The 26,641-nt window shown below is 44.0% G+C and overlaps 1 protein-coding gene across 1 annotated transcript in view; it reads left to right on the forward strand.

Moving 5' to 3' along the window:
- The window catches only part of col4a2 (collagen, type IV, alpha 2), a 114,553-nt gene that overhangs the window by 76,682 nt on the left and 11,230 nt on the right, over nucleotides 1-26,641 (forward strand). Inside the window, exons 5-26 of the mRNA XM_029703751.1 lie at nucleotides 17,614-17,748; nucleotides 17,865-17,909; nucleotides 18,075-18,191; nucleotides 20,548-20,616; nucleotides 20,798-20,833; nucleotides 21,007-21,060; nucleotides 21,207-21,242; nucleotides 21,366-21,407; nucleotides 21,542-21,613; nucleotides 21,714-21,758; nucleotides 22,314-22,361; nucleotides 22,481-22,516; nucleotides 22,681-22,725; nucleotides 22,873-22,936; nucleotides 23,169-23,279; nucleotides 23,526-23,675; nucleotides 23,810-23,881; nucleotides 23,993-24,144; nucleotides 24,327-24,399; nucleotides 24,520-24,626; nucleotides 24,847-25,030; nucleotides 26,052-26,099. Coding sequence (XP_029559611.1) covers nucleotides 17,614-17,748; nucleotides 17,865-17,909; nucleotides 18,075-18,191; nucleotides 20,548-20,616; nucleotides 20,798-20,833; nucleotides 21,007-21,060; nucleotides 21,207-21,242; nucleotides 21,366-21,407; nucleotides 21,542-21,613; nucleotides 21,714-21,758; nucleotides 22,314-22,361; nucleotides 22,481-22,516; nucleotides 22,681-22,725; nucleotides 22,873-22,936; nucleotides 23,169-23,279; nucleotides 23,526-23,675; nucleotides 23,810-23,881; nucleotides 23,993-24,144; nucleotides 24,327-24,399; nucleotides 24,520-24,626; nucleotides 24,847-25,030; nucleotides 26,052-26,099 — 1,741 coding nt within the window. The remainder of the gene's footprint in view (nucleotides 1-17,613; nucleotides 17,749-17,864; nucleotides 17,910-18,074; nucleotides 18,192-20,547; nucleotides 20,617-20,797; nucleotides 20,834-21,006; nucleotides 21,061-21,206; nucleotides 21,243-21,365; nucleotides 21,408-21,541; nucleotides 21,614-21,713; nucleotides 21,759-22,313; nucleotides 22,362-22,480; nucleotides 22,517-22,680; nucleotides 22,726-22,872; nucleotides 22,937-23,168; nucleotides 23,280-23,525; nucleotides 23,676-23,809; nucleotides 23,882-23,992; nucleotides 24,145-24,326; nucleotides 24,400-24,519; nucleotides 24,627-24,846; nucleotides 25,031-26,051; nucleotides 26,100-26,641) is intronic.

Consider the following 26,641-nt stretch of genomic DNA (forward strand, 5'->3'; position numbering starts at 1 on the left):
CACACGAATCTTAACCCCCTGTCTTGCCCTTGTGCTGAAGCAGGCCTGTGGACTAGAAGAGGCAGACTGTTTATAAGTGATAGTCTGGGAGCTTGTCCAGAACTAGTTTGTCATCACTGGGCCCTGGTCAGCTACGCACAGAGCAGCTCTCTGATGAGGGCATGCTGAATGATACACTGCACTTACAGAGGAGTGTGTGACTTCAATTACATCTCTGTCTAAAGTAGGCCAAACAGACACACACACACAAGTATGTAAGCAATTATTCATGCACCGAGGCTGCTTGTCTTTGTCTTTAAAAGGTAAACGTGAGAACAGAAATAATGGCTGCCAATAAACACAATGAAAGAGAGAGAGAGAGAGAGAGAGAGAACTTAAGAGGCTCACACACACACACACACACACACACACATACACACACAAGTCTGAGGAATGTCAGAGCCACTGTGTGTATGTACTGTATGTTTGTGTGTGTCACACCTGTGCCTTTGGTTCTCATTACTGAGTGTAAAGTGGACTTCCTCACATTAGACCAGCTTAGACTAGGCCTTTGTTTAGTTAGTGGGATAGATTCAGTCCCCTCTCTTCTAATAGAGATCAGATCCTTCCTGATCTTTACTTTCACACGGCACAGCTAGAATCCTGCTGAAATGTTGGAATCGGATTAATGATCCCAGTCCAAAATTCCCCTCACACACTCTTATAGATGTTTGTTGGGTCATTTCATCGGTGACTGCCGGTGATAGTGGGGGTAAGCTTAAGCATTTGGAGAGAACCAACATGATATTGCAGTGTATGGATTGATGTGTAGGTATGCAGCAGCAGCAGCAGCAGCAACAGGTTAACAGTATTGCAGAGCCTTATGAGCTTTCATTGAGGCTCTGCTTCAAGCAGACAGAACAGCTGCAAGAGGGAGAGAGATGAGAGAGGGGAGAAGAGGCTTCAGTGCTGTTAAGAGTTCTGTCAGTAACCCATCGACACACACCTTTACACACCACTCACTCCTCACCTCTGACAGTATGTGTGTGTGGTTAGTGCCATTCTGATGAGGTGAGAGGCGATCTGATACTTGGAGACAGAAAGCAGACAGTGGATGGTAGATCTAATCCAAAACTGGAAGGAATGGTGCTTTACTGAACTTTTACAATGTCTCTCTCTCTCTCTCTCTCTCTCTCTCTCTCTCTCTCTCTCTCTCTCTCTCACATACATACATACATACATACATACATACATACATACATACATACATACATACATACATACATACATACATACATACATACATACATACCAGTGCTTCTGCCCCTAATATGACATGGTGAGGTAACTGGGAATGTGTACCATTGTTCATTTGGAACCTTTGCATCATCACATCACAAACCCAAGGTCAGCTACCGTCACCCTGTGTGTGTTGATATGCTGTGTTATGGGCAGAATGTAACTATTCTCACTGTTAATGCTGTGAAATGTGCCAAAACCAGAGTGGCACAGGGGTTCTTTGTAGCATCATCACCTGGTTGGATCACAAGATATGACGTAGGATCATTTGACCATGGTGGTGGTGTGGAAAAAGAGACATCTTTGTAGCAGAAACAGGAATTTAGCCCTTCATATCTTCTACTCTCTCTCTTACTTTATCCATGTTTCTCTTTCTTTCTCCCTTTATTTCTAATACTTTGATTAGAATACTTGGGGGATGAAGCAAGAAAGAGAGAGAGAGAGGCGCAGTTGAAAGAGTTGAAGAGGGCAAAAAGAAGAAAGCTCCAATCAGCAGGTCAGGTCATGAACTATTGACCCCCATCCATTCCTTTCAGACCATGCCCATCCCTCTCTTTTTTTCTGTCTTCACTTTTTTCTTTTGATTTAGATCCTAATTGACAGCTAGCTGTGTCCCTTTAGGCCTGATTTCTCATGAAATGAGACGGAGGGAGACGAGAGGATAGAAAAAGAGAGGAGTAATCAGCAGGTGCAGGGCAGCGGATATCTCTGTCATGCTGGAAGTTCTGTTATATCCATAACCAGCCTTCAAAGACTGAGTGAGCAAAGCTCAAAAGGGGTGTTTTTCAAAATTTTCCGAGCATGCAAATTGGAGCATGGGAGGATCGGAGTATGAGTCCAAATCAAAATATGCGAAACAGAGCACGGAGGGCACTTCTGGAATGCGTACTCCATTTGTACATATTTTGAAGCATGCATTGATGCAAACTTAAATGGAAAGTATGCAATGAAATAGGACGCAACCACATAAAAATGAAGACATTTTTCTTGAAATCAATGGCGACCATTATTTGAACTGAAGCGAGAGAAAATACACTCCGACTTCAGCATGAAATGCTGCCTATTCACATCTCATATGTTGCCTGACTACAAAATGTTATCTTGATATGTTAATAAATACATGCTTTGTTAATTTTGGTATGGTTATCTGGCTACAATGCCCGTAGGTCGCATAGGTCGTAAGCCCATAGTAAGTCAATAGAGCTAACTGGCTAACTACTACTGTTAGCTAGCCAGATAGCCACAAATAATTGTTAGCTAGCTACCTATGAAGAATTGACATCTACCTTGGATAACATTGGTTTTAGGTCATTTTTGCCTGTTATACTATCTGTTTAGCTACATTATTATGATTCACATATAGCTATCTAATAGCTATGAAGTAAAGTGTTTCCTTTATGTATATCTTGTTTTATCTCTATTGCCGTTGTCCTGGCTAGTTTATGCACTGGTTTATGACACTGAATGTGTGTCAATGCTTTCTCTCTCTTTCTCTCTCGTTGTCTTTCCTTCTTTTTCTTGTACTCTTTTTTTCCCTTCTCCCGTGTCTCTCTATCGTTGGCCCTTCCTCTGACATCTGTTAAGTATGATTGAGGGCAGGCCCCTTTCCACCTGGAAGCAGTTGTAGAGGCGTGAGTCTTTTTGCGATATGCATGTGTGCTAAGGTGGGTTAGTGTGGCAGGGTTTAAAATAGCAGTGTATGTACTAAAATGGCTGTGTATGTACTAATCCACAGTGGGTCTATATCATTTTAATGGATATTCCGAGAGTCTATACTCTGTCTACGGTACACTAAAGCTGTTTTCAAACACCTCTGTATCTGAACCGTCTCATAGCTCTAAGCATGTTGGGCTGCTCATTCACTCTATAACTCTACTTTTTAAAATACAGTCCAGATGTTTTCTTTCTGTCTCTCCTACCTGTGGTGGAGGAACATCTCACTGCTACAGTATGTATGCCAAAGTGCTGGCCTTTACTGTTTGGTATTACTTCTCTCCTGCTGTTCTCATCGTATTTCTTAAAGAGGTTGGCCTGGGACTGATATCTATCCTCACTACTACTTTATGTATCCATCTATTTGTGAAGGAGCTGGGCTTCAGATATAACAGCGAGGACTAGGTCACTAAGGGTGAGAGGACAGGATATTTGTTACATGGTGTTAGAGTAAGGAGGAGAAGGAACAGAGAAAGAGGAGAAGAGGTATATAGGCAATAGATGTAGGATTAAGACAGCGAATAGATAGAAGAGTAGTGAGAGAATGAAAGAGGGGAGAGAGAATAGAGAGAATAGAGAGTTAATGTAGGGGAGGGTGGACAGAGTGGACAAAGGAAGATTGGCAAATGAGGAAGAGGAGAAGCAGGAGAGGTAGGAGGGTAGGAGGGTAGGAGGGAAAGAGAAAGGGAGTAGGAGTAAGGTCATGGGGTTCAATTGCTTTAGACATAACTGTCAGATATTGTGCTGTTTGTTCAGGTCCACTGTGCTGATTTCCTCCTGTTTTGGTTAAGGTGTTCTCCCCTGATTCATACAAGCACACCCTGTATAAATAGCCCCCCCACCACCTTTATCAGCTTCACACAACAAATGGCAATTATCTGCTCTGTGTTTTAGCCATGCAGAAAGATACAGCCCAGTGTGCATACCATAGCACTGCACTAGACGGTAATCTCTTACACACGCACATTTACACAGACACACACACACACAGACACACACACACACACAAGACATGTATGTCCTTGGGTACTTAGAGGAAAATTCCTACATGCTATCCCATCCATCTGACTCTGGTCTGGTCCTCCCATACAGCAATGTATATTTTCTCATTCACTGTGAATTATATAGCAGAACATAATGTATTAAGACAGTATCATTTATCATAGAGGAAAATAATAGATTTAATAGATGACATACTTATGGATTTCATATACATGTATGTGTTAGGGTATTTCATGTGTGTGTGTGCGCATGTGTGCGTGCCGGTTGTGTTCCCTCTGACATAACATGTCCCATTCTAAGGATTTCTGTGTGTCCACTAATGATGATGTATGACTTCTGTGTCCATTCCCCTGGAGAGGGGTGAGAATGAGGATGTCATGTGATGAACAGGTGCTGGTGGTCGTAAGCCCTTAACTTGTCATAACAAACCAATTAGTCTATAAGACTGGGCAAGACATAGGTAAAGTTCAGTGTATGTAATGGTCTTTTTGGTTTGGATTATAAAGAGAATGGTCACCAGTCAAATTATTATATGGACACAGCACATTTGTTCAATACATTTGACATCCAGCCATAGTACCATTAAATGTGAACTATTTAGCGTAGTTACCATGAAACTAAAGATCCTGCAATAGACTAGTGTCCTTTCCAAATCAAATTCTATTAGTCACATGCGCCAAATACAACAGGTGTAGATCTTACAGTGAAATGCTTACTTACGAGCCCCTAACCAACAATGCAGTTAAAAAAATATGGATAAGAATAAGAAATAAAAGTAACAAGTAATTAAAGAGCAGCAATAAAATAACAATAGCGAGACTATATACATGGGGATGACCGGTACAGAGTCAATGTGTGAGGGCACCGGTTAGTTGAAGTAATATGTACATGTAGGTAGAGTTATTAAAGTGACTATAGATGATAACAACATTTGATTAGGTGTTCAGGAGTCTTATGGCTCAGGGGAAGAAGCTGTTTAGAAACCTCTTGGACCTAGACTTGGCACTCCGGTACTGCTTGCCGTGCGGTAGCAGAGAGAACAGTCATTGACTAGGGTGGCTGGAGTCTTTGACAATTTTTAGGGCCTTCTGACACCGCCTGGTATAGAGGTCCTGGATGGCAGGAAGCTTGGCCCCGGTGATGTACTGGGCCGTTCGCGCTACCCTTTGTAGTGCCTTGCGGTCGAGGGTCGAGCAGAGGCCATACCAGGCAGTGATGCAACCAGTCAGGATGCTCTCGATGTTGCAGCTGTAGAACCCTTTGAGGATCTGAGGACCCATGCCAACCCTTTTCAATTTCCTGAGGGGGAATAGGTTTTGTTGTGCCCTCTTCACGACTGTCTTGGTGTGCTTGGATCATGTTAGTTTATTGGTGATGTGGACACCAAGGAACTTGAAGATCTCGACATGCTCCACTGCAGCCACGTCGATGAGAATGGGGGCGTGCTCGGTCCTCTTTTTCCTGTAGTCCACAATCATCTCCTTTGTCTTGATCACGTTGAGGGAGATGTTGTTGTCATGGCACCACACGACCAGGTCTCTGACCTCCTCCCTATAAGCTGTCTCGTCATTGTCGGTGATCAGGCCTACCACTGTTGTGTCATCGGCAAACTTAATGATGGTGTTGGAATCGTGCCTGGCCGTGCAGTCATGAGTGAACAGGGAGTACAGGAGGGGACTGAGCAGGCACCCCTGAGGGGCCCCTGTGTTGAGGATCAGCTTGGCAGATGTGTTGTTACCTACCCTTACCACCTGGGTGCGGCCTGTCAGGAAGTCCAGGATCCAGTTGCAGAGGGAGGTGTTTAGTCCCAGGGTCCTTAGCTTATTGATGAGCTTTGAGGGCATTATGGTGTTGAAAGCTGAGCTGTAGTCAATGAATAGCATTCTCACATAGGTGTTCCTTTTGTCCAGGTGGGAAAGGGCAGTGTGGAGTGCAATAGAGATTGCATCATCTGTGGATCTGTTTGGGCGGTATGCAAATTGGAGTGGGCCTAGGGTTTCTGGGATAATGGTGTTGATGTGAGCATGACCAGCCTTTTGAAGCGCTTCATGGCTACAAACGTGAGTGCTATGGGTTGGTAGTTGTTTAGGCAGGTCACCTTAGTGTTCTTGGGCACAGGCACTATGGTGGTCTGCTTAAAACATGTTGGTATTACAGACTCGGACAGGGAGATTTTGAAAATATCAATAAAGACCCTTGCAGTTGGTCAGCGCATGCCCACAGTACACGTCCTGGTAATCCGTCTGGCCCTGCGGCCTTGTGAATGTTGACCTGTTTAAAGGTCTTACTCACATCGGCTGCGGGGAGCGTGATCACATAGTCTTCCAGAACAGCTGGTGCTCTCATGTATATTTCAGTGTTATTTCCCTCAAAGCGAGCATAGAAGTAGTTTAGCTCGTCTGGTAGGCTCGTGTCACTGGGCAGCTCTCGGCTGTGCTTCCCTTTGTAGTCTGTAATGGTTTGCAAGCCCTGCAACATCCGAGTGTCAGAGCTGGTGTAGTACGATTCGATTTTAGTCCTGTATTGACGCTTTGCCTGTTTGATGGTTCATCGGAGGGCATAGCGGGATTTCTTATAAGCTTCTGGGTTAGATTACCGCTCCTTGAAAGCGGCAGCTCTAGCCTTTAGCTCAGTGCCGATGTTGCCTGCAATCCATGGCTTCTGGTTGGGGTATGTACTTACGGTCACTGTGGGGACGACGTCATCGATGCACTTATGAATGAAGCCAATGACTGATGTGGTGTACTCCTCAATGCAAGCAGAGGAATCCCGGAACATATTCCAGTCTCTGCTAGCAAAATGGTCCTGTAGCTTAGCACCTGCTTCATCTGTCCACTTTTTTATTGATCTAGTCACTGGTGCTTCCTGCTTTAATTTTTGCTTGTATGCAGGAATCAGGAGGATAGAATTATGGTCAGATTTGCAAAATGGAGGGAGAGCTTTGTATGCATCTCTGTGTGTGAAGTAAAGGTGGTCCAGAGTATTTTTTCCTCTGGTTGCATATTTAACATGCTGATAGAAATTTGGTAAAATGGATTTAAGTTTCCCTGCATTAAAGTCCCCGGCTACTAGGAGTGCCGCCTCTGGGTGAGCGTTTTCTTGTTTGCTTTTGGCGGAATACAGCTCATTCAATGCTGTCTTAGTGCCAGCCTCTGACTGTGGTGGTATGTAAACAGCTACGAAAAATACAGATGAAAACTCTCTAGGTAAGTAGTGTGGTCTATAGTTTATCATGAGATACTCTTCCTCAGGTGAGCAATAGCTCGAGACTTCCTTAGATATCGTGCACCAGCTGTTATTTACAAAAATACATAGTCTGCCGCCCCTTGTCTTACCAGACGCCGCTGTTCTGTCCTGCCGGTGCAGCGTATAACCAGCCAGCTGTATGTTGATAGTGTCATCGTTCAGCCACGTCTCCGTGAAGCATGAGATATTACAGTTTTGAATGTCCCGTTGGTAGTTTAATCTTCCGCCTAGGTCATCTAATTTATTGTCCAAAGATTGCACGTTTGCTAGCAGAATGGAAGGAAGTGGGGGTTTATTCGATCGTCCCTTTTTCTCCGCCTTCTCTTCACGCAGATTATGGGGATCTGGGCCTGTTCCCGAGAAAGCAGTATATCATTCACATCGGCCTCGTCAGACTCGTTAAAGGAAAAAAAGGATTCTGCCAGTCCGTGGTGAGTAATCGCAGTCCTGATGTCCAGAAGTTATTTTCGGTCATAAAAGACGGTAGCGGCAGCATTATGTACAAAATAAGTTTAAAAAATAATTACAAACAATGCAAATAAACCAACAAAAAAACACAATAGGTTGGGGGCACGTAAAACGTCTGCTTCTTCTCCGGCGCCATCTTATCTTAACTCCAATTAGTAGAGGGTGTACTTGGATAGGATGAGCTGGAAGAGCTGCTTCACTCTACAGAAACAGGAGACTCCTGCCCCTATGGGCTGTTCCCGGCTTAGACAAGGCTACGTTTCTTTACTACCATGAAACTACACAAGAATACCATCCTCTTACTGAACCAGAATGCACTTATCCAATGGGTGTATGGTTTTGAAATCCTCTCTAGTTTGTTTGAAAGACGTTGTTTCTAGCAGTTGTGTAACACTTCTGTTTTATTGTTGTTTTCCAAATTCCTATTCCAACTGTTGCACCCCAAGCAGCCATTGTTTACATCCTGTGTGTTGCAGTACAAATTACAACAGAGTGATTGAGATCACTAGCCCATGTTGTTTTGTCAGGACGGTCTGTCTGTCTCTAATTGAGAACAGCGGTTGACGTTGGGACCGGTCAAAACAACCCTTGTACCCCAAAACCGTCTCACCCAAAACACCCCAGAATACATGCCAAGCTTTATACTGCCCTTGACTAGGGCTCATGTTGACCTTTGACATCTAGCCATATCACTTTTAAACTTTTTTATGGTCATGTTGTTTTCAAACTCATATTGGTATGCGTTGCCAAAAGCCATTGCCAAAATGCATACACATACATCGATGGCGCGCACACACACGCACGCACGTACGCATGCACGCGCACACACACACACACTCCCCCTCTCAAGTGCAGTACTTGGTGGTAAGATATGACAGACTCTAATCCACAATGACTAATCTACAATGAGCCACTCTATCACTCTGTGATAATGGGGTTTAGGGAGTTTGTTGTCTGACTTTGTTTACGCTCTCTCTGCTCCCTCCAGCTCCTAGGCCAGAGGTTCCCAAACAAGGGGTCGCGACCCAATGTGGGGTCACTTGATGCACTACATGACCAAAAGTATGTGGACACCTGCTCATCGAATATCTCATTCCTAAATGATGAGCAGTAATATGGAGTTGATCCCCCCTTTGCTGCTATAACAGCCTCCACTCTTCTGGGAAAGCTTTCTACTAGATATTGGAATATTGCTACGGGGACTTGCTTCCATTCAGCCACAAGAGCATTAGTAAGGTCGGGCACTGATGTTGGGTGATTAAGCCTGGCTCTCAGTCGGTGTTCCAATTCATCCCAAAATTGTTTGATTGGGTCGTGGTCAGGGCTCTGTGCAGGCCAGTCAAGTTCTTCCACACCGATCTCAACAAACCATTTCTGTATGGACCACGCTCTGTACACGGGGGCATTGTCATGCTGAAATAGGAAAGGGCCATCCCCAAACTGTTGCCACAAAGTTGGAAGCACAAAATCTCCTAGAATGTTATTGTATGCTGTAGAGTTAAGACTTCCCTTCACTAAGGGGCCCGGACCATTGAAAACAGCCCCAGACCATATTCCTCCTCCACCTAACTTTACAGTTGGTGTAAGGGTTGCGGAACTGGTGGCAGTGAAGTCAGACGCAGGAGAGCAGAAATAGGTAATAGCCGGAGCAGTTTAATTACAAAACCCACGGCAATACAAAAAGAACCTACATTGGTACAAAAACCCGACGCGCACCAGTAACATAGAGTACAAGCACTTACAAACAAACAATTCCACACAAGGACATGGGGGGAAACAGAGGGTTAAATACACAACAATTAATGAGGAAAATGGAAACCAGGTGTGTAAGAAAACAAGACAAAACAAATGGAAAATGAAAAGTGGATCGACGATGGCAAGAAGACCGGTGACGCCGAACACCGCCCGAACAAGGAGAGGAAATGACTTCGGTGGAGTTCCTGACAGTTGGCACAATGCATTTGGACAGAGAGTTGTCCTGGCATCTGCCACACCCAGATTCATCTGTCGGACTGCCAGATAGTGAAGCGTGATTCATCACTCCAGAGAACACATTTCCACTGCTCCAAGGTCCAATGGCAGCAAGCTTTACACCACTACAGCCGACACTTGGCATTGTGCATTGTGATCTTAGGCTTGTGTGTGGCTGCTTGGCTATGGAAACCCATTTCATGAAGCTCCTGGCGAACAGTTATTGTGCTGACATTGCTACCAGTTTGGAAGTCGGTAGTGAGTGTTGCTACCGAGGACACAAGGCGGTCCCGTTCTGTGAGCTTGTGTGGCCCACCACTTTGCAGCTGAGCCGTTGTTGCTCCTAGACATTTCCACTTCACAATAACAGCAGTTACATTTGACCGGGGCAGCTCAAGCAGGGCAGAAATTTTACAAACTGACTTGTTAGAAAGGTGGCATCCTATGGCAGTGCCACATTGAAAGTCACTGAGCTCTTCAGTAAGGCCATTCTACTGCCAGTGTTTGTCTATGGAGATTGCATGGCGGTGTGCTCAATTTTATACACAAGTCAACAACGGGTGTGGCGAAATAACCGAATCCACTCATTTGAAGGGGTGTCCACATACATACTTTTGTATATGTAGTAAATCTAAAAGATCAAATTCAACCAGATTGCCCTTCGATCGTGGGAAAAGTCAAGTGGGGCCTTTCGAGCTGTCATGTGACTGAACACTACAGACAACGCATTCAAAGGCCACTACGGAGGAATTTTGGTTCCTGACTCAAAGGGAATAATACCCTGCCATCTCCCTCAGAGCATTAAAACTCATGGTACCCTTTGCCAGCTCATATCTGTGTGAAGCTGGATTCAGCAGTGCTCTCGTCTGCATTAAAACCAGATATCAAAATGGGGTCGTAGACGAAAAAAGTTTGTGAACCCCTGTCCTAGCCCATAGCCCCAACAGTCTCGGTACACAGAACAAATGTCCCTTGGACTTCAGTTGTTTGTGTGTTTGTTGGTTCTCAGTAACACGGTCAACACCAAACCTCACAGGTTACGACCTTATGACCCCACTCAGGCCTTATACATGGAAATACATGGAGACCGTCAAAACACACTGTCAAGCTGAGAGACCGGCGATGACTGTGTTGTGACTAAATTAAGTGTCTGTGTGTGTTTGTTTTTTTGCTCCTTGTGGGGACAGAAGTCCTCACAAGGATAGTAAAACTAGGAAAATTTAGACAAATAGGAAAATTTCGCCGTTCCCCACAAGGAAAAAGGCTATTTTAGGTTTAGGGGATAAGGTTTAGGGTTGGGCTTTACTTGGCTCACCGCCCTCTAGCGACTCCTTTTGGCGGCCCGGGCACCTGCAGGCTGACTTAGCTCGTCAGTTGAACGGTGTTTCCTCTAACACATTGGTGCGGGCGGGTGTTAAGGAGCGCAGTTTGGCGGGTCATGTTTTCTGAGCCCATTAGGCAGTTGCAGCGAGGAGACAAGATCGTAATTTGATATGATGAAAAAGGGGCGTAAAAAATAATTAGGGTTAAGGTTAGGGTTACAGGCGTCAGAATACTTAATAGCTTGCGGCTAGCCGAAGTCAGCTAAGCGAACCGAACGAGTGTGCTAGCATACTCCCTTAAAATATATTCCCTTTCACAGCCGGCCGTGACCTGGAGCCCCATGGGGCGGCGCACAATTGGCCCAGCGTCGCCTGGGTTAGGGGAGGGTTTGGCAGGCCGGTATTTCCTTGTCTCATCGTGCTCTAGGGACTCCTTGTGGCAGGCCTGGTGCCTGAAAGCTGAATTCGGTCATCAGTTGGACGGTGTTTCCTCCGACACGTTGTTGCGGCTGGCTTCTGGGTTAAGCGAGCAGTGTGTCAAGAAGCAGTGCTGCTTTTACATCTAAGATGTTTGGTGCAGGATTTCGTCATTAAAAAATGTGCATGATAACAAGTCGTTGAATGACAACAATAACTTTATTGAAGAGTCCCTACTGTTGATCAATTACTGACAACGGGGTGTAGACTTCGGCTGCGAACTTCGGCTTGCCTCCAGAAGAACATGTTCTGTGCCCAAACAGCCAAGTGCAAAACTAACAAAAACGTCACAAAATGTGGTCATAATATACAGTGCATTCGGAAAGTATTCAGACCCCTTCCTTTTTTAAAGCCTTATTCTAAAATTGATTAAATAAATGTTTTTCCTCATCAATCTACACACAATACTCCATAATGACAAAGGGCAAAAGCAGTTTTCTTTCATTTTTGCAAACGAAAAAAAAAAAACATATATACCTTATTTACATAATTATTCAGACCCTTTTCTATGAGACTCAAAATTGAGCTCAGGTGCATCCTGTTTCCTTAAATCATCCTTGAGATGTTTCTACAACTTGATTGGAGTCCACCTGTAGTAAATTCTATTTATTGGACAATTTGGAAAGGCAGACTCCTTCCTGTCTATATAAGGTCCCACAGTTGCCAGTGCATGTCATAGCAAAAACCAAGCCATGAGGTCGAAGGAATTGTCCGTAGAACTCCGAAACAGGATTGTGTTGAGGCACAGATCTGGGGAAGGCTACCTAAACATTTCTGCAGCTTTGATGGTCCCCAAGAACAAACTAGCCTCGATCATTCTTAAATGGAAGAAGTTTGGAACCACCAAGACTTCCTAGAGCTGGCCCGGCCAAGCTGAGGAATCGGGGAGAAGGTCCTTGGTCAGGGAGGTGACCACGAACCCAAGAACCCAATGGTCACTCTGACAGAGCTCCAGAGTTCCTCTGTGGAGATGGGAGAACCTTCCAGAAGGACAACCATCTCTGCAGCACCCCACCAATCAGGCCTTTATGGTAGAGTGGCCAGATGGAAGCCCCTCCTCAGTAAAAGGCACATGACAGCCCGCTTGGAGTTTGCCAAAAGGCACCTAAAGACTCTCAGACCATGAGAAACCAGATTATCTGGTCTGATGAAACTAAGATTGAACTCTTTGGCCTGAATGCCAAGCGTCACATCTGGAGGAAACCTGGCACCATCCCTATGGTGAAGCATGGTGGTGGCAGCATCATGCTGTGTTTTTCAGCGGGAGGGACTGGGAGACTAGTCAGGATCGAGGGAAAGATGACCAGAGCAAAGTACAGAGAAATCCTTGATGAAAGCCTTCTCCAGAGCGCTCAGGACCTCAGACTGGGGTGAAGGTTCACCTTCCAACAGGACAACGACACTAAGCACACAGCCAAGGCAACGCCAGAGGCACCGCCAGAGCACGTACGTGAACCCAATCAAACATCTCTGGAGAGACCTGGAATTTGCTGTGCAGCGATGGTCCCAATCCAACCTGACAGAGCTTGAAGAGGATCTGCAGAGAATGGGAGAAACTCCCTAAATACAGGTGTGCCAAGCTTGTAGAGTCATACCCAAGAAGACTTGAGACTGTAATCGCTGCTAAAGGTTCTTCAACAAAGTACTGAGTAAAGGGTCTGAATACTTATGTAAATGTGATATTTCCGTTTTCTTTTTTTTGTGCAAAAAAAACCAACGTTTTTTGCTTTGTCATTATGGGGTATTGTGTGTAGATCGATGAGGGGAAAAAACGATTTCATACCTTTTAGAATAAGGTTATAACGTAACAAAATGTGAAAAAAGTCAAGGAGTCTGAATACTTTCCGAATGCACTGTATGCACTAACTGTTTCGGCTGGGAAGCATGCATCCCCAGGATCAGATCAATTGACCCCTCTCAGCCGCTCACACACCCACCCGTGTGGAACACATCACTGAGAATAATGAGGCTCTGCAGGTGTGTGTGTGTGTGTGTGTGTGTGTGTGTGTGTGTGTGTGTGTGTGTGTGTGTTGTGTGTTCTCTTCATGTATGCCATGACTATCACTAGAGTCCTATTGTTTTTATTATTAAAAGAGAAAATGATTACAGTACATGGAGAGAGAGAGGGAGAGACAGCGATGGGGTGGAGCGGGAAAAAGAAACAGAGACATAACTACTATCTTCACTACCTTCTTCCGCTCCTTTTACCATCTCTATCACAGAGCATCTTTATCAGACCGTTATATTTAGTTGGTAGATTAGACTTTGTGTAGTTTAAAACAGCCAACAACCAAAACACGCTGGTCTGAGTAACGCTCTGATTCCCTTTTTTAACTCTGACATGGGGTATCATTATGAACATTTTATTGTTGTTATTTTTTTAAACAGTCATCAGCCAGAACACCCTGCATCAGACAGAACACCCTGCATCAGACAGAACACCCTGCATCCGACAGAACACCCTGCATCAGACAGAACACCCTGCATCAGACAGAACACTCTGCATCAGACAGAACACTCTGCATCAGACAGAACACTCTGCATCAGACAGAACACAGTGCATCAGACAGAACACCCTGCGTCAGACAGAACACCCTGCGACAGACAGAACACCCTGCGTCAGACAGAACACCCTGCGTCAGACAGAACACCCTGCGTCAGACAGAACACCCTGCGTCACACAGAACACCCTGCGTCAGACAGAACACCCTGCGTCAGACAGAACACCCTGCGTCAGACAGAACACCCTGCGTCAGACAGAACACCCTGCGTCAGACAGAACACCCTGCGTCAGACAGAACACCCTGTATCAGACAGAACATCCTGCCCCAAGTCTCTTATCTGACTGTGTGTGTGTGTGTGTGTGTGTGTGTGTGTGTGTGTGTGTGTGTGTGTGTGTGTGTGTGTGTGTGTGTGTGTGTGTGTGTGTGTGTGAGATATAGTAGGTGGCTGTATCAGAGGTACATTGCATGAAAGCACTTTTTCTGAGTGGTTATCACAGATCAGAACAGATACTCATATATGCAGAGTTTGGCGTGCTTCCAGGCAGAGTTACCAGATATATGTCATCATTCACATAGTCACTCTCGAATAGCATAACTCCTAGGAGTAGAACACACTTGAGTTTTCTTTCACAGTAAAATCATCTCTCACATAAACACTGGATGGCAGAAGAGAGCAGTTTTTCAGTATGCATAACTTTACAAACTCAGGAAGATACACGTCTCACCCTTGTGGCCATAAATTGATACTACAAGACCAAGGTTTGGGGTGTTTCCAGTTCACTCTGAAGTTATGCTAGCCCAAACATAGACCTCTTTATTATTTATTTCATTTATTAATAAGACAAGGTCTAATTGCATTCCGTAGTGAATGCGTTTGAGATAACTCACAACCAAATCTGTAACTGTGTAGCAGCATTTGTTCTACGTCGCAATGTACACTGTACAAAACATTAAGGACACCTTCCCAATATCAAGTTGCAACCCCCCCCCCTCAGAACAGCCTCAATTCGTTGGGGCATGGCCTCTACAAGGTTTCGAAAGCGTTCCACAGGGATGCTGGCCCATGTTGACCCCAATGCTTCCCACAGCTGTGTCAAGTTGCCTGGGTGTCCTTTGGGTGGTGAACCATTCTTGATACACACGGGAAACTGTTGAGCGTGAAAAACCCATGAGCGTTGCAGTTCTTGACAAACCTACTACCATTCCCCACTTAAATGTTTTGCCCATTCACCCTCTGAATGACACACATACCCAATCCATGTCTCAATTGTCTCAAGGTCTAAAAATCTTTCTTTAAACTGTCTCCTTCCCTTCGTCTGCACTGATTTAACAAGTGACATAAATAAGGGATCATAGCTTTCACCGGATTCACCTGGTCAGTATATGATCAATGTCACGGAAAGAGCAGGCATTCTTAATGTTTTGTACACTCAGTGTTGATCCATAGTTGGTAGACAGTTCTTAATAGATTGTCCCTTACATCACTGAGCGGTGCCCAGGAAATAATTCAATCCAATTGTTAGATGCTACCACCCCACCCCCCAAATCAAAACCAAACATGGATGTCCATGTTTACGTGCACACACGCCATTCTACTTCTTGTCTGCTTCCTGTCTGTGGCAGCATTGAACCAGGAAAAAAACAGCGGGTGGGGTGTTTCGCTTCCTCTTCCGTCTCTGGTGCCCGTACAGCAACTGATTAGCTAGGACAAACAGGTGTGAAACACAGACAGTTGTGCAGACACAAAGGGAGAACACATCATATCCATATTTGGTTTTGATTTGGAGGGGGAGCAGAGACAGAAGAGGAAGCGAGACATGCCACTCCTTCATCTTTTCTGGTTCATATACAGTCAATGAACTAAGTAGACCAGATCCAGCTGCTATTGCATTGGTGTCTATGGCAGAGCCACCCCTTAAGTAGACCGGAATTGTGACTTCTTATTTCACTGGTAACCGGCTTTAGTAAGACATCTTCATTTATCCACCATCTTTGGTGTTATCATCTAACAATTTGATTTAATATCCCTCACCCTGGCCCTTGCCTGGAATCCATCTCTCTGCATCTTTACTGTTCCCCCAGAGTGGAAAAACTGTTTCTCCATGTAGGTTGTTGTAATAAAACCATAAACCACCACTCGGTGGAGTCTCACCCCCACTGCAACATGTTTAGCTGCTGTAGTTGTTTTATATAATTTGACATTGTTGTGGTGCTTTCACCTCTATTAAACACTAAAGCCCAGTTACTGGCCTATAAGGGGAGTGAATGGTCTTTCCATGTTCATTTTGCAACAAAGGTAAGTCTAAAGTGCCAGTGGTGTAAAATACTTAAGTAAAAATACTTTAAAGTACTACTTAAGTAGTTATTTTGGGTATCCTTTGACAAGTTTTACTTTACTACATTCCTAAGGAATATAATGTACTTTTTACTCCATACATTTTTCCTGACACCCAAAAGTACTCGTTACATTTTGAATGCTTAGCAGGACAGGAAAATGGTCCAATTCACACACAAAGAGAACATCTCACTAAACATACACGCTTCATTTGTAAATTATGTCGGAGTGTTGGAGTGTGCCCCTAGCTATCTGTACTTTTCTTTTGGGGTTTTAAACAACTAATCCACTGACGTCAGTTCAATTATTTGAATTCTATTTGGTTCAGGGTTTTTTCTGGTGAGCTCAATGTGCAGTTTCTGTAAAGATACATCAGATCAAATCAAATGAATTTATAAAGCCCTTCTTACATCAGCTAATATCTCAAAGTGCTGTTCAGAAACCCAGCCTAAAACCCCAAACAGCAAGCAATGCAGGTGTAGAAGCACGGTGGCTAGGAAAAACTCTCTAGAAAGGCCAGAATCTAGGAAGAAACCTAGAGAGGAACCAGGCTATGAGGATCAAGCCTGAACTGTGAAATGTAGTAGGAAGTTGTAGTTTCCAACAGGCCAATATTCTACATAGTTTAGTGCAGAAAACGATTAATTAACTACAATGACCATAATCCATTGCACGCCCGCTTAAACTTGCCCAATTTGTGTGGAGCAGACACAGAGATGGCCCATGTACGCTAGGAGTGGCACCGAACAGTGAAACACCTCTTCCCATTCATTTTCAATGGAAGGAAAGCGATGAGAAGTGGGTTGTGCGAGGAGAGAAGATATATCGACATGATCTAAGTGATTCATAGTTGGTATTCAGCAGTCATAAAAGTATGCCTTATTTACTTTGAAGAACTACTAAAATAGTGATTTTGTCAGACAGCATAGCCAGCAGCGCTATAGAGATGAGATGATGACTTTGAATTAAGTAATAAAGTCATCGAATAAAACTAATATTTTATTAAAGTAATGTGAATAAATGATGGTTAATAAGTGATAAGCATTAATGGGCATTCACTACCATAATGGGACTTGTATTCATTTTTTTTCAGTGTTGTTACAGAATTCAACCCACATAATGCATAGTGCATTTCATTTCCCAAAAATTATTGAAACCAAAAATAATTTTTTAATAACGAACCGAAACTGAACCGACCTCAAAAAGCACTAATCGCTCAGCACCAATATTTATCAGTCTCCATCCCTTGATGTGTTTCATAATCTGTTGATTAACATGTCTCTCTCCTCCTCCTCAGGGCCAACCTGGTCCTCTTGGCCCGCAGGGCCCCCAGGGGCCTCCAGGGAGCCTAGGGGACCCAGGAGTCCAAGGAGTCCAAGGAGAGAAGGGCGACCGGGGCAGAGGAGGCTTCATCGGCCCCAAGGGTTCTGTGGTGAGGAACACTGACTGGAGAATTCTTCACTAGAGATCTCAGACTCTGGCTTAGTAGTGTGTCTACTCATCAAATGTTGGTATGGACTTGTATAAGAGTTTTTAATTTCTCCGCAGGGGATGACTGGTGTTCCTGGGTTTTCTGGATCGGACGGTATTCCTGTAAGTGGGATTATATTGGGATTTTTTTCTCTGAGCAAATAAATAGCAGACACACACATGCCAATAAATAATCTATTGTTGTCTTGTTAATACTGTAAGTAGTCTTAATACAACATGGAATGATGTTGTAAAGGTCTGTTATTAACTCATCCATATCATCTCCAGGGCCATCCAGGACAGGCAGGGACTCGTGGGAAACCTGGAGCAGACGGATGCAACGGAACACATGGAGATTCAGGGTTGTCAGGGAAACCAGGCAACGATGGCCAGCCCGGGTATAATGTACGTATGAACCCAGTGATGTCACCAGCAGTTGCAATTTTAGTATGTAAATCTTGGTGGGCAAACAATATATATATTTTTTTACATGCATTTCAGCAAAGCCACTACACAACACAACACTAAACAATACATGAATTGAACTATAACGGTGTCACGTCCTGGCCAGTATAATGGTTCATTGTTATTGTAGTTTGGTCAGGATGTGGCAGAGGGTATTCGTTTTATGTGGTTCGGGGTGGTGTGTTTGTTGAAGGGGCATTTGATTTAAGTATTCCGGGGTTTGTTGGGCACTGTCTGATATTCATGTATTCTATGTTTAGTCTAGTGAGTCTGTATCTATGTTTGGTTAATTGGGGTTGGGACTCTCAGTTGAAGGCAGGTGTTGTCTATTTGCCTTTGATTGAGAGTCCCATATATTAGGGTGTGTTTGTCATTTGTGGGAGATTGTTCTGTGTTTAGCCTTGTGCCTTGCCAGACTGTTTTGTTGATTGTTCGTTCTTTTGGTGTTCATTTTGAATTTATTAAACGTCAAGATGAGCATACACATACCTGCTGCATTTTGGTCCTCCTTGACAAACGGTGACCACAAACTATTAGGGCCTAGATAAAGCTGTCCCAACAGCAGAGTCCCAACAGCAGTTCCAACACCTTGCTACACCTGGCTATCAGCAGGGCCTCCATTCAGCCTCATTTACTGCATTTAAAAAAAACAGCTGATATGGCTGACTTGCTGAAACAAAATGTGGTTTCTAGTGACAATTGAGATGTACAAGCTATGGCATAAGGGGACGACGAGCGGATAAGAGGCAATCCGTAATTTCGATTAAGTATGTAGTCAATATAACTATTTGTTCATCATTTTTTAAATATACAGCGACAGAATTCAGAACATGGGGCGTTCTTACAGTATTCTCCCTGTACACCAAGTCAGAACCGTAGGATAAATAAAGGAGGCTTATAAGCAGACAATGAAAGCTCTTACAATATTTGATTATTACGTTTATCTAAAACAGGCTATAGGCAACATGTTCCCCACCAAGTCAGAACAGTAGGTGAAATTAAGAGGGGGGAAAGGGACCAAATTATTAGGGTGAGGCACATGGGCTACTAACATCTTACTACACAACATACACTTAGTATTACTTTCTTAGCTACAGTATACATATCTCCCTGGTATATTATATAATTTATGCAGCGTACGAAACATTTTTCGACTCACCTTGTTGTGTTGTGCTCACTTGAACAGGAAGGTGGAGCGGCGGTCCTTCATAGGCAAATTTTGTCATCAAACTTTGCCATCAAAGTCTGTCATTCTCTGGATTTATGGTGCTTTCAAGACAACTGGGAACTCAGAAAAAAATAAGGTTGAATCATGATGACATCAGTGATCTTCAGGTCGAAGCTGTAGAAAGAAGCCCGAGTACTTGCAATTCCGAGTTGGATGACCATTCAAAACATTTTCTCCCAGTCGGAGCTAGTTTTTTTTCTGAGTTCCCAGTTGTCTTGAACTCACCGAAGTCAGATTTCCCAGTTCCAAATTTCCAGTTGTTTTGAGCGCGGCAGTCATGCTGGATAGACAGCATGGCCACAGTTGAATGTTTATCCTTTTAAGCTTGGGAAAGAGACCCTTAAACCCAGACTTGGGACTACACATCCACTCCACTGAATAGCAGGCTAGTGATTGCTTTGCAATGCTTGCAGTTGGCCACAGATTCCTTCCAAACCACTAATTTTTTAATTTGCGAATTCCAATTTGTTGTGTAATGTTTATGGCTGATGAGCATCGATACGTTTTAACTAACATTTCTCTTCATATGACAAGGACTAAAAAGCATTTGCCTGTAGATTGTCGACTTGATTCATGATGATGACTGCTAGCTTGCCAATCAAAGCTACTGTAGATATAATGTGATTTGATGTCATTTTATCTATGGCCAATGACCTTGACCCTTCTTGGATGGGCACTTCTAATGTAACTCTATGCCAGCCCCCAAGGGGCTTGAATTTTCAAGCTCTTCCCTTAGATTTGGCGGTGACGTAGTGTCCCCATGAGTGAGAGAACACTGAGCCAATCACAGCGTAACCAGAGAACATGACCCAATCACGGCGCAACTAGAGAACATTACCAACCCCTACGCTTTTAGCCTAGCACTGAGCTAGGCTAAAACAGCTAAAAAGGTGGAGTTCAAAACAGGTGGAATGACAGGTCACCAGAGACGTTTGTAGAGATAGAATCAAGGATTCCACCTTGTAGTCTGTGACATTGAATAACTCCCTCTCCTTCATTTTATCTTTTCATTTGATTTTCTACCTCCACCCCCTTCCTTTCTCTCTCTCTCTCTCTCTCTCTCCACAGGGTCAGGCAGGCAGGAAGGGACAGAAGGGAGACACTCTGGAACTGAGTGTGTTCATGGAGCGGTTCAGGGTAAGAGGAGAGGAGAGGGCTAGAGAACTGTGGGATAGACCTGCTATCAGTACTACAGTATTATCAATGTACAGGCTACTTTGAACGGTACATCATGTCATGATATTGTACAGTACACAAATATGATGTACTCTTGTACTCTACACAGAAACAACCTCTTCTCTCTGTGTCTTTTCAACAGGGAGATTCAGGACAGCCAGGATACCCTGGATTTGTTGTAAGTATGGCGCCGCCGCCTTTCCCTGTCACTCTAAAGTTATGGTACAAGATAGCCAGCATCATTATACTATATATATATATATATATATATATATATATAGCTACTCCATATCAAAAATTACATTGCACTCTGACATTCTATCTTTCTCCATCCTCCCTTCTCTCTCTCAGGGTCCTCAGGGTTACCCAGGTCGGTCGGGCTACAGAGGACTCCCAGGACGACAGGTTAGTGGGGTGTGTGTGTGTGTGTGTGTGTGTGTGTGTGTGTGTGTGTGCGTGTGCGTGCATATGAATGTGTTGTTGTACCATATACACCCTTCTGTGTACTAGATAGATACCCAATCATTCTTCTGGTTTGTTTCCTGACTCAGGGCCCTTTAGGGTTTCCTGGCCTTCCTGGACCAAAGGTAAGGTCCTCACATCAAATCATTTGAACTATGTTTCATCTCTCATAGAAGATAAATGGCTAGTGAATGAGATTAAAATAAAATAATACGGATGTGTTTTAACCTGGTGTGTTTTCTGCTCAGGGCACCATGACCAAAGTGTTGAAGGGGGTCAAAGGAGAAGCGGTATGTGACTGCATGTTTCAAATAGTTTTTTACTGCCCAGCACTTAATGTGTTTGATTACAAAAAATAATGATTGTCCTTGCCGTCCTCATCTCTGCTGCATGATTCTCACTGCACTTCCCTCTCTCACCACAGGGTGAGGCTGGACAGCAAGGTCCCCCAGGGAACTCCACCCATCCCCATACCAGCCCAATTACCGGACCCTACGTCAGTACAGCTCCACACTTTAATATGTTTAATAACAATAAATATTTTGATTGTGTGTGAACTGAATCACTCTAACAATGTTCTGCTTTGTCTCCTCCAGGGCAGAAAGGGTGAGAAAGGGTTGAAAGGTGAAACTGGAGTTGAGGTAAGTGACCCCTCTTCTCCTGTGGTCTCTATAACACCAGTCACCCCAGTCATAGACTGTTCTCTTTGCTACCGCACGGCAAGCGGTACCGATGCATCAAGTCTGGAACCAACCGGGCCCTGAACAGTTTCTACTCCCAAGACATAAGACTGTTAAATAGTTAGTTACATAGTCTGGTAGCTATTTGGTTAACTATCTGCATTGGCCCATTTAGCACAAACATTTTTGACTCATCACATACGCTGCTGCTACTGTTTATTATCTATCCTGTTGTCACTTTATTCCTACTTATAGGTACACATCTACCTCAATAACCTTGTACCCCTGCACATAGACACGGTGCTGGTACCCCATGTATATAGCCAAGTTATCGTTTCTCATTGTTTATTTTTTATACATTTCATTATTACGTGTTATTACTTTTCTATTATTTCTCTATTTTCTTTCTCTCTGCATTGTTGGGAAGGGTCCGTAAGTCAGCATTTCACTGTTAGTCCACCTGTTGTTTACGAAGTATGTGACAAATAAAATGGGATTGTATATGTTACTTATCAGGCTGACAACAAAGGAGAGACTGGGATTATGGGGATGCCTGGGCAAAGGGTTAGTATTACACAAACATTATACTGTATAAATTACACATACATTATTATACCTTATTGAACCTGTCTTTGTTGCTTGTGAGATACTGACCTGTTGAATATCCTTGTGTGTTCTTTCAGGGTGTCCCTGGTCGGGATGGAGAGCAAGGACTAAGGGTATGTTTGCGTGGCCTAACAATGCCAAGATCTCCATATTATTGCAGTCAGTAGTATGTGTTGGTTTTTGTGGGCTAATAGAGATGTTGCAGTTGTATCTTTTGTGCTCTTGATGGTGCTGGACACCTTTCTCATAAACTCTCTCCCTCCGTCTTTCCCTTTAGGGGGACCTTGGAGAACCAGGATTTAGGGGCAGAGATGGCCAAAAGGTGATCCTACAGTTGATACTCACATCAAAACACTGTGATATTAGCAGATCTTTGATTGGACAGTGGTCCATTCTAAACTTTCATTGAAATACGAACACACAAGCTATATACATGTAGTAGGTTTTAACAGATGGGGATTATTTTTAGGGTGCCGTCGGAGAACCTGGGGAGTTGATCTATTATGAAGGTCCCTCAGGAGGGCCTAACAGAGGTATGATTAGCCAATCAAGTCATCAATCACTTTTCTATCAGCATCAACTATCTATCAACTATCAATATACAGTATCGTCTTTCTCCGGGTAGTCAGCCTTTCATTGAATATGATGTTGAACATTAAAGACTAGCTTGTAGAGTTGTTATAATATATTGCTTACTGTTTTATTGTTATAATACTGATCGTTATATTGATACTGATTGATGTCCATGTTGGGGTGGGGATGTAGTTGGTCCCCCTGGGCAGCTGGGACCCCAGGGAGAGATGGGTTTACAGGGGGAGAAAGGTCTGCCAGGCCGGGCTGGACCTCCTGCTAGGAAGAGTGATAGTCAATTACAAGGTCAGTACCAAACCCTTACTTATCTAGTCAGTGGCCAGTAGTGTTAGAACGTTTTTACACTAGTTACAGTGATGTAGCAATGTAGATCTATTGTACTTATTAATATGGTATAATAACAATTATTATAATTGTATTGTTAACAAGTTGTGCACTGTTTTGCGTTTTCTTAATTTTTTTACGTTTGGTTTTCTCAGTAATCATTCATATTCTCCTCTCCTATCTCCCTTATCCCTCATGCTCCAACAGTGGAGTACCTGTGGGGTCCGTTCGGCGAACCGGGTGTAAAGGGAGAGACGGGCCCACCTGGAGAGCCAGGTATCCCTGCTCTCAGCCCCGGACCCCCAGGTATCGAAGGCATTTCTGGGTTGAGAGGCCCACCCGGACCACCAGGATCATGTGAGTGTGGACATGAAAGAGATTCATATTGATCTTTTATTGAAAGGTTGTTTTGTATGATGGAATGATATTAAAGGAACGTTGTGAGTTGTAAATGTGTTTCTTAATATGTGTATGTGTCAAAATATCTGCAGGGGCAGACTTCTACAAGGGATTTGCTGGGTCGAGAGGGCGGCCAGGCTCTGCAGGGAGAAAAGGACTGAAAGGTTAGAGTGTGTGTTTATTCAGACATGTAATCTGTGATGTACGTTTGTGTGCTGTATGCTCACATGTTATGTCTTACAGTACAGCTGATCTGAGTTGTGTATGTGTTTTAGGTGATCACGGGTTGTGTGAGTGCAACATTGTCCACTCTCCTCCGGGCCTGCCTGGCCCTGCTGGTAGCCAAGGCGACCCTGGAATGAGTGGCGAGTTTGGTCAGCAGGGCGAGCCAGGCGAGCCAGGACCCCAAGGTGTCATCGGACTGCCTGTAAGAACAACTAACACCACCTCAGCTTGACAACATCTACCTCGCAACAAATATCACATCACTTTCAGTAGGGCAACATTCATCTTAAACAAACGTTTCTCTTAGTTTTTTTTCCTCTCCAATTCTCTCTCACTGGCTTCCTATCCCCCTACTATATGTCCCCGTATTTCTTTCCTCCGTAGGGTTTCCCTGGTGCCACAGGACAACCGGGTCCAAAGGGCAGGAAGGGCGAGTTCACTTGGGCCAAAGAGAAAGGTGGATCATTTCTTATTCTTTCTTTTCACACACTTGTATATCCTTTATACAGTGGTGAGTGTGAGACACCATTAAGCAAGTGTATGTGTAAATGAGTGCGTTTGTGTGTGAACTCTACAGGACATGCCGGGGACCCAGGAGACCCGGGTGCGACTGGTGACCCAGGATTGCAGGGCTTCCCTGGGCCAAGTGGGAACAATGGATTCCCTGGGAACCGTGGTCTTTCAGTAAGTGGCCAACTAGTGCTACATAATACCCGCTAAAGATCCATTCTTGTCTTTCCCACCACCTACTTTCTAAGATAACCTGCTGTTCAAGCACCTCAAACACTTTCTACCTGATAATGTGTCTATAATACTAGCTGTTCAAGCCAATGCAGCTGTGTAGATCTTTAGCATTACAGGAGGGATATGTTCTGAGCTATATGTCCTGTGTTCTCTGTTCTAGGGGGACGCACCTGAGGGACTCACTGGAGAAAAGGGTTATCCTGGCCGGTCGGGGCTCCCTGGGTTGTTTGGACAGATGGGAGAACCGGGACGGGTTCTAGGTGCCACTAAAGGGGTCAGAGGGTTACAAGGCGATGATGGGGAGCCGGGTTACGCTGGTGTCGAAGGTCGAGCTGGAGATCCTGGTGTGTTACCCTCTCCCTCTTATCTCTCTTTCTCTCGCTCTCTTTCCCAATCACTCTCAGAGTACTTCTGTTTTTATCTCTCTTTCCCAATCACTCTCAGAGTACTTCTGTTTTTATCTCTCTTTCCCAATCACTCTGAGTACTTCTGTTTTTATCTCTGAACGTTCTCATTATTTTCTTTTCTATCTCCCCTCTCTCCTCCTCCGTTAATTGTGGATAAAACAGAAAGATTAGTTGAAGTAGGGGGCGGCAGGTATCCTAGCAGTTAAGAGCATTGGGCCAGTAACCGAAAGTTCGCTGGTTTGAATCCCCGAGTCGGCAAGTTGTAAAAAATATTCCATTCTGCCCTTGAGCAAGGCAGTTGACCCCCAAAAACAAGTGCTCCCCGGGTGCCGATGACATCGATTAATGCAGCCCTCGGCACCTCTCTGATTTACTGCATTCAGTCGTGCAAGTGACTAGGTATCCCCTTTCCCCATAGTTGTAGACTCCAAGGACTTGTCATGAATGGGACTTTGCGAAAATGTCTTATACCCTCGTGTCCAGAGATGGGCAGTATTTCTGTTACATGTATTTCAATTACTTCTGAGTATTTTGTCATTTGTATTACACGAGGCTGAACTAGGGCTCCCGAGTGGTGTAGTGGTCTAAGGCACTGCATCTCAGTGCAAGAAGCGTCACCACAGTCCCTTGTTCAAATCCAGGCTGTATCACATCTGGCCGTGATTGGTAGTCCCATAGGGCGGCGCACAATTGGCCCAGTGTCGTTCGGGGTAGGCCGTCATTGTAAATAAGAATTATTCATTTTTGCCCATCCCTGCTTGTGTCCATGATTGAAATGATGCTTCCACTTTCCTCATCTCTCTCTCCAGATGAGCCCTGATGCAGTCTGTCTGCATCTCTCAAACCAGCCCCAACAGTGCTTGTATGAAATCATGCTTGAGCTTTTCTAACCCTTATGTTGAATGTCTCTTTTTCTTTCTCCCTCTCTCTTTCCAATCGCTCTTATTGCCATTGAAAGGAGTGTCTGACTGTAGTCCGAGAGGAGATGGTGGACTGAATGACAAAGGTAGCTGGAGTAACAGCATTTTCATTACATTAACCTTTTTCTACTGGTGCTTTGCTTCCGTAGCCTTTTTGTCTTGGTTTTTTTTACAGTCAGTTAGTATGTTTACATGCACACAAATAATTCGATATTATACTGATTATGGCAGTAAGCCAAGTATGGCATTAGTCATGTGAACACTTTACTCGGCTTATCTTAATCAGCGTAAGGCCATAATCGATGTAAGGATACGACAATTAAAAACACCTGGTTTTCTAGTCAATCGTTCAAATGATTAGGACATGTAAACGCCTTAATCAAAGTAACAACGGTATATATGATCTGTGCATGTGCTAGCACCAGCAGTGCGAGCTTCCTTCTTTTGCGCGAGTGAAGTGAGTTCAGAAAGTATTCATCTTAGAAATAGTCTTCACATACAAACTGTATGTGTCCCAACTCAGAATCAAATATGCTTCACAAAAATAACATGGTCGCAGTGGTAGAACGTTTATTTTGATTGGTGATTTTCTGCATATATCAAAGTCCCATCAGGTAGCCTGATTTGA

This window comes from Salmo trutta, chromosome 20 (assembly GCF_901001165.1).
Source record: "Salmo trutta chromosome 20, fSalTru1.1, whole genome shotgun sequence".
Taxonomy (NCBI): domain Eukaryota; kingdom Metazoa; phylum Chordata; class Actinopteri; order Salmoniformes; family Salmonidae; genus Salmo; species Salmo trutta.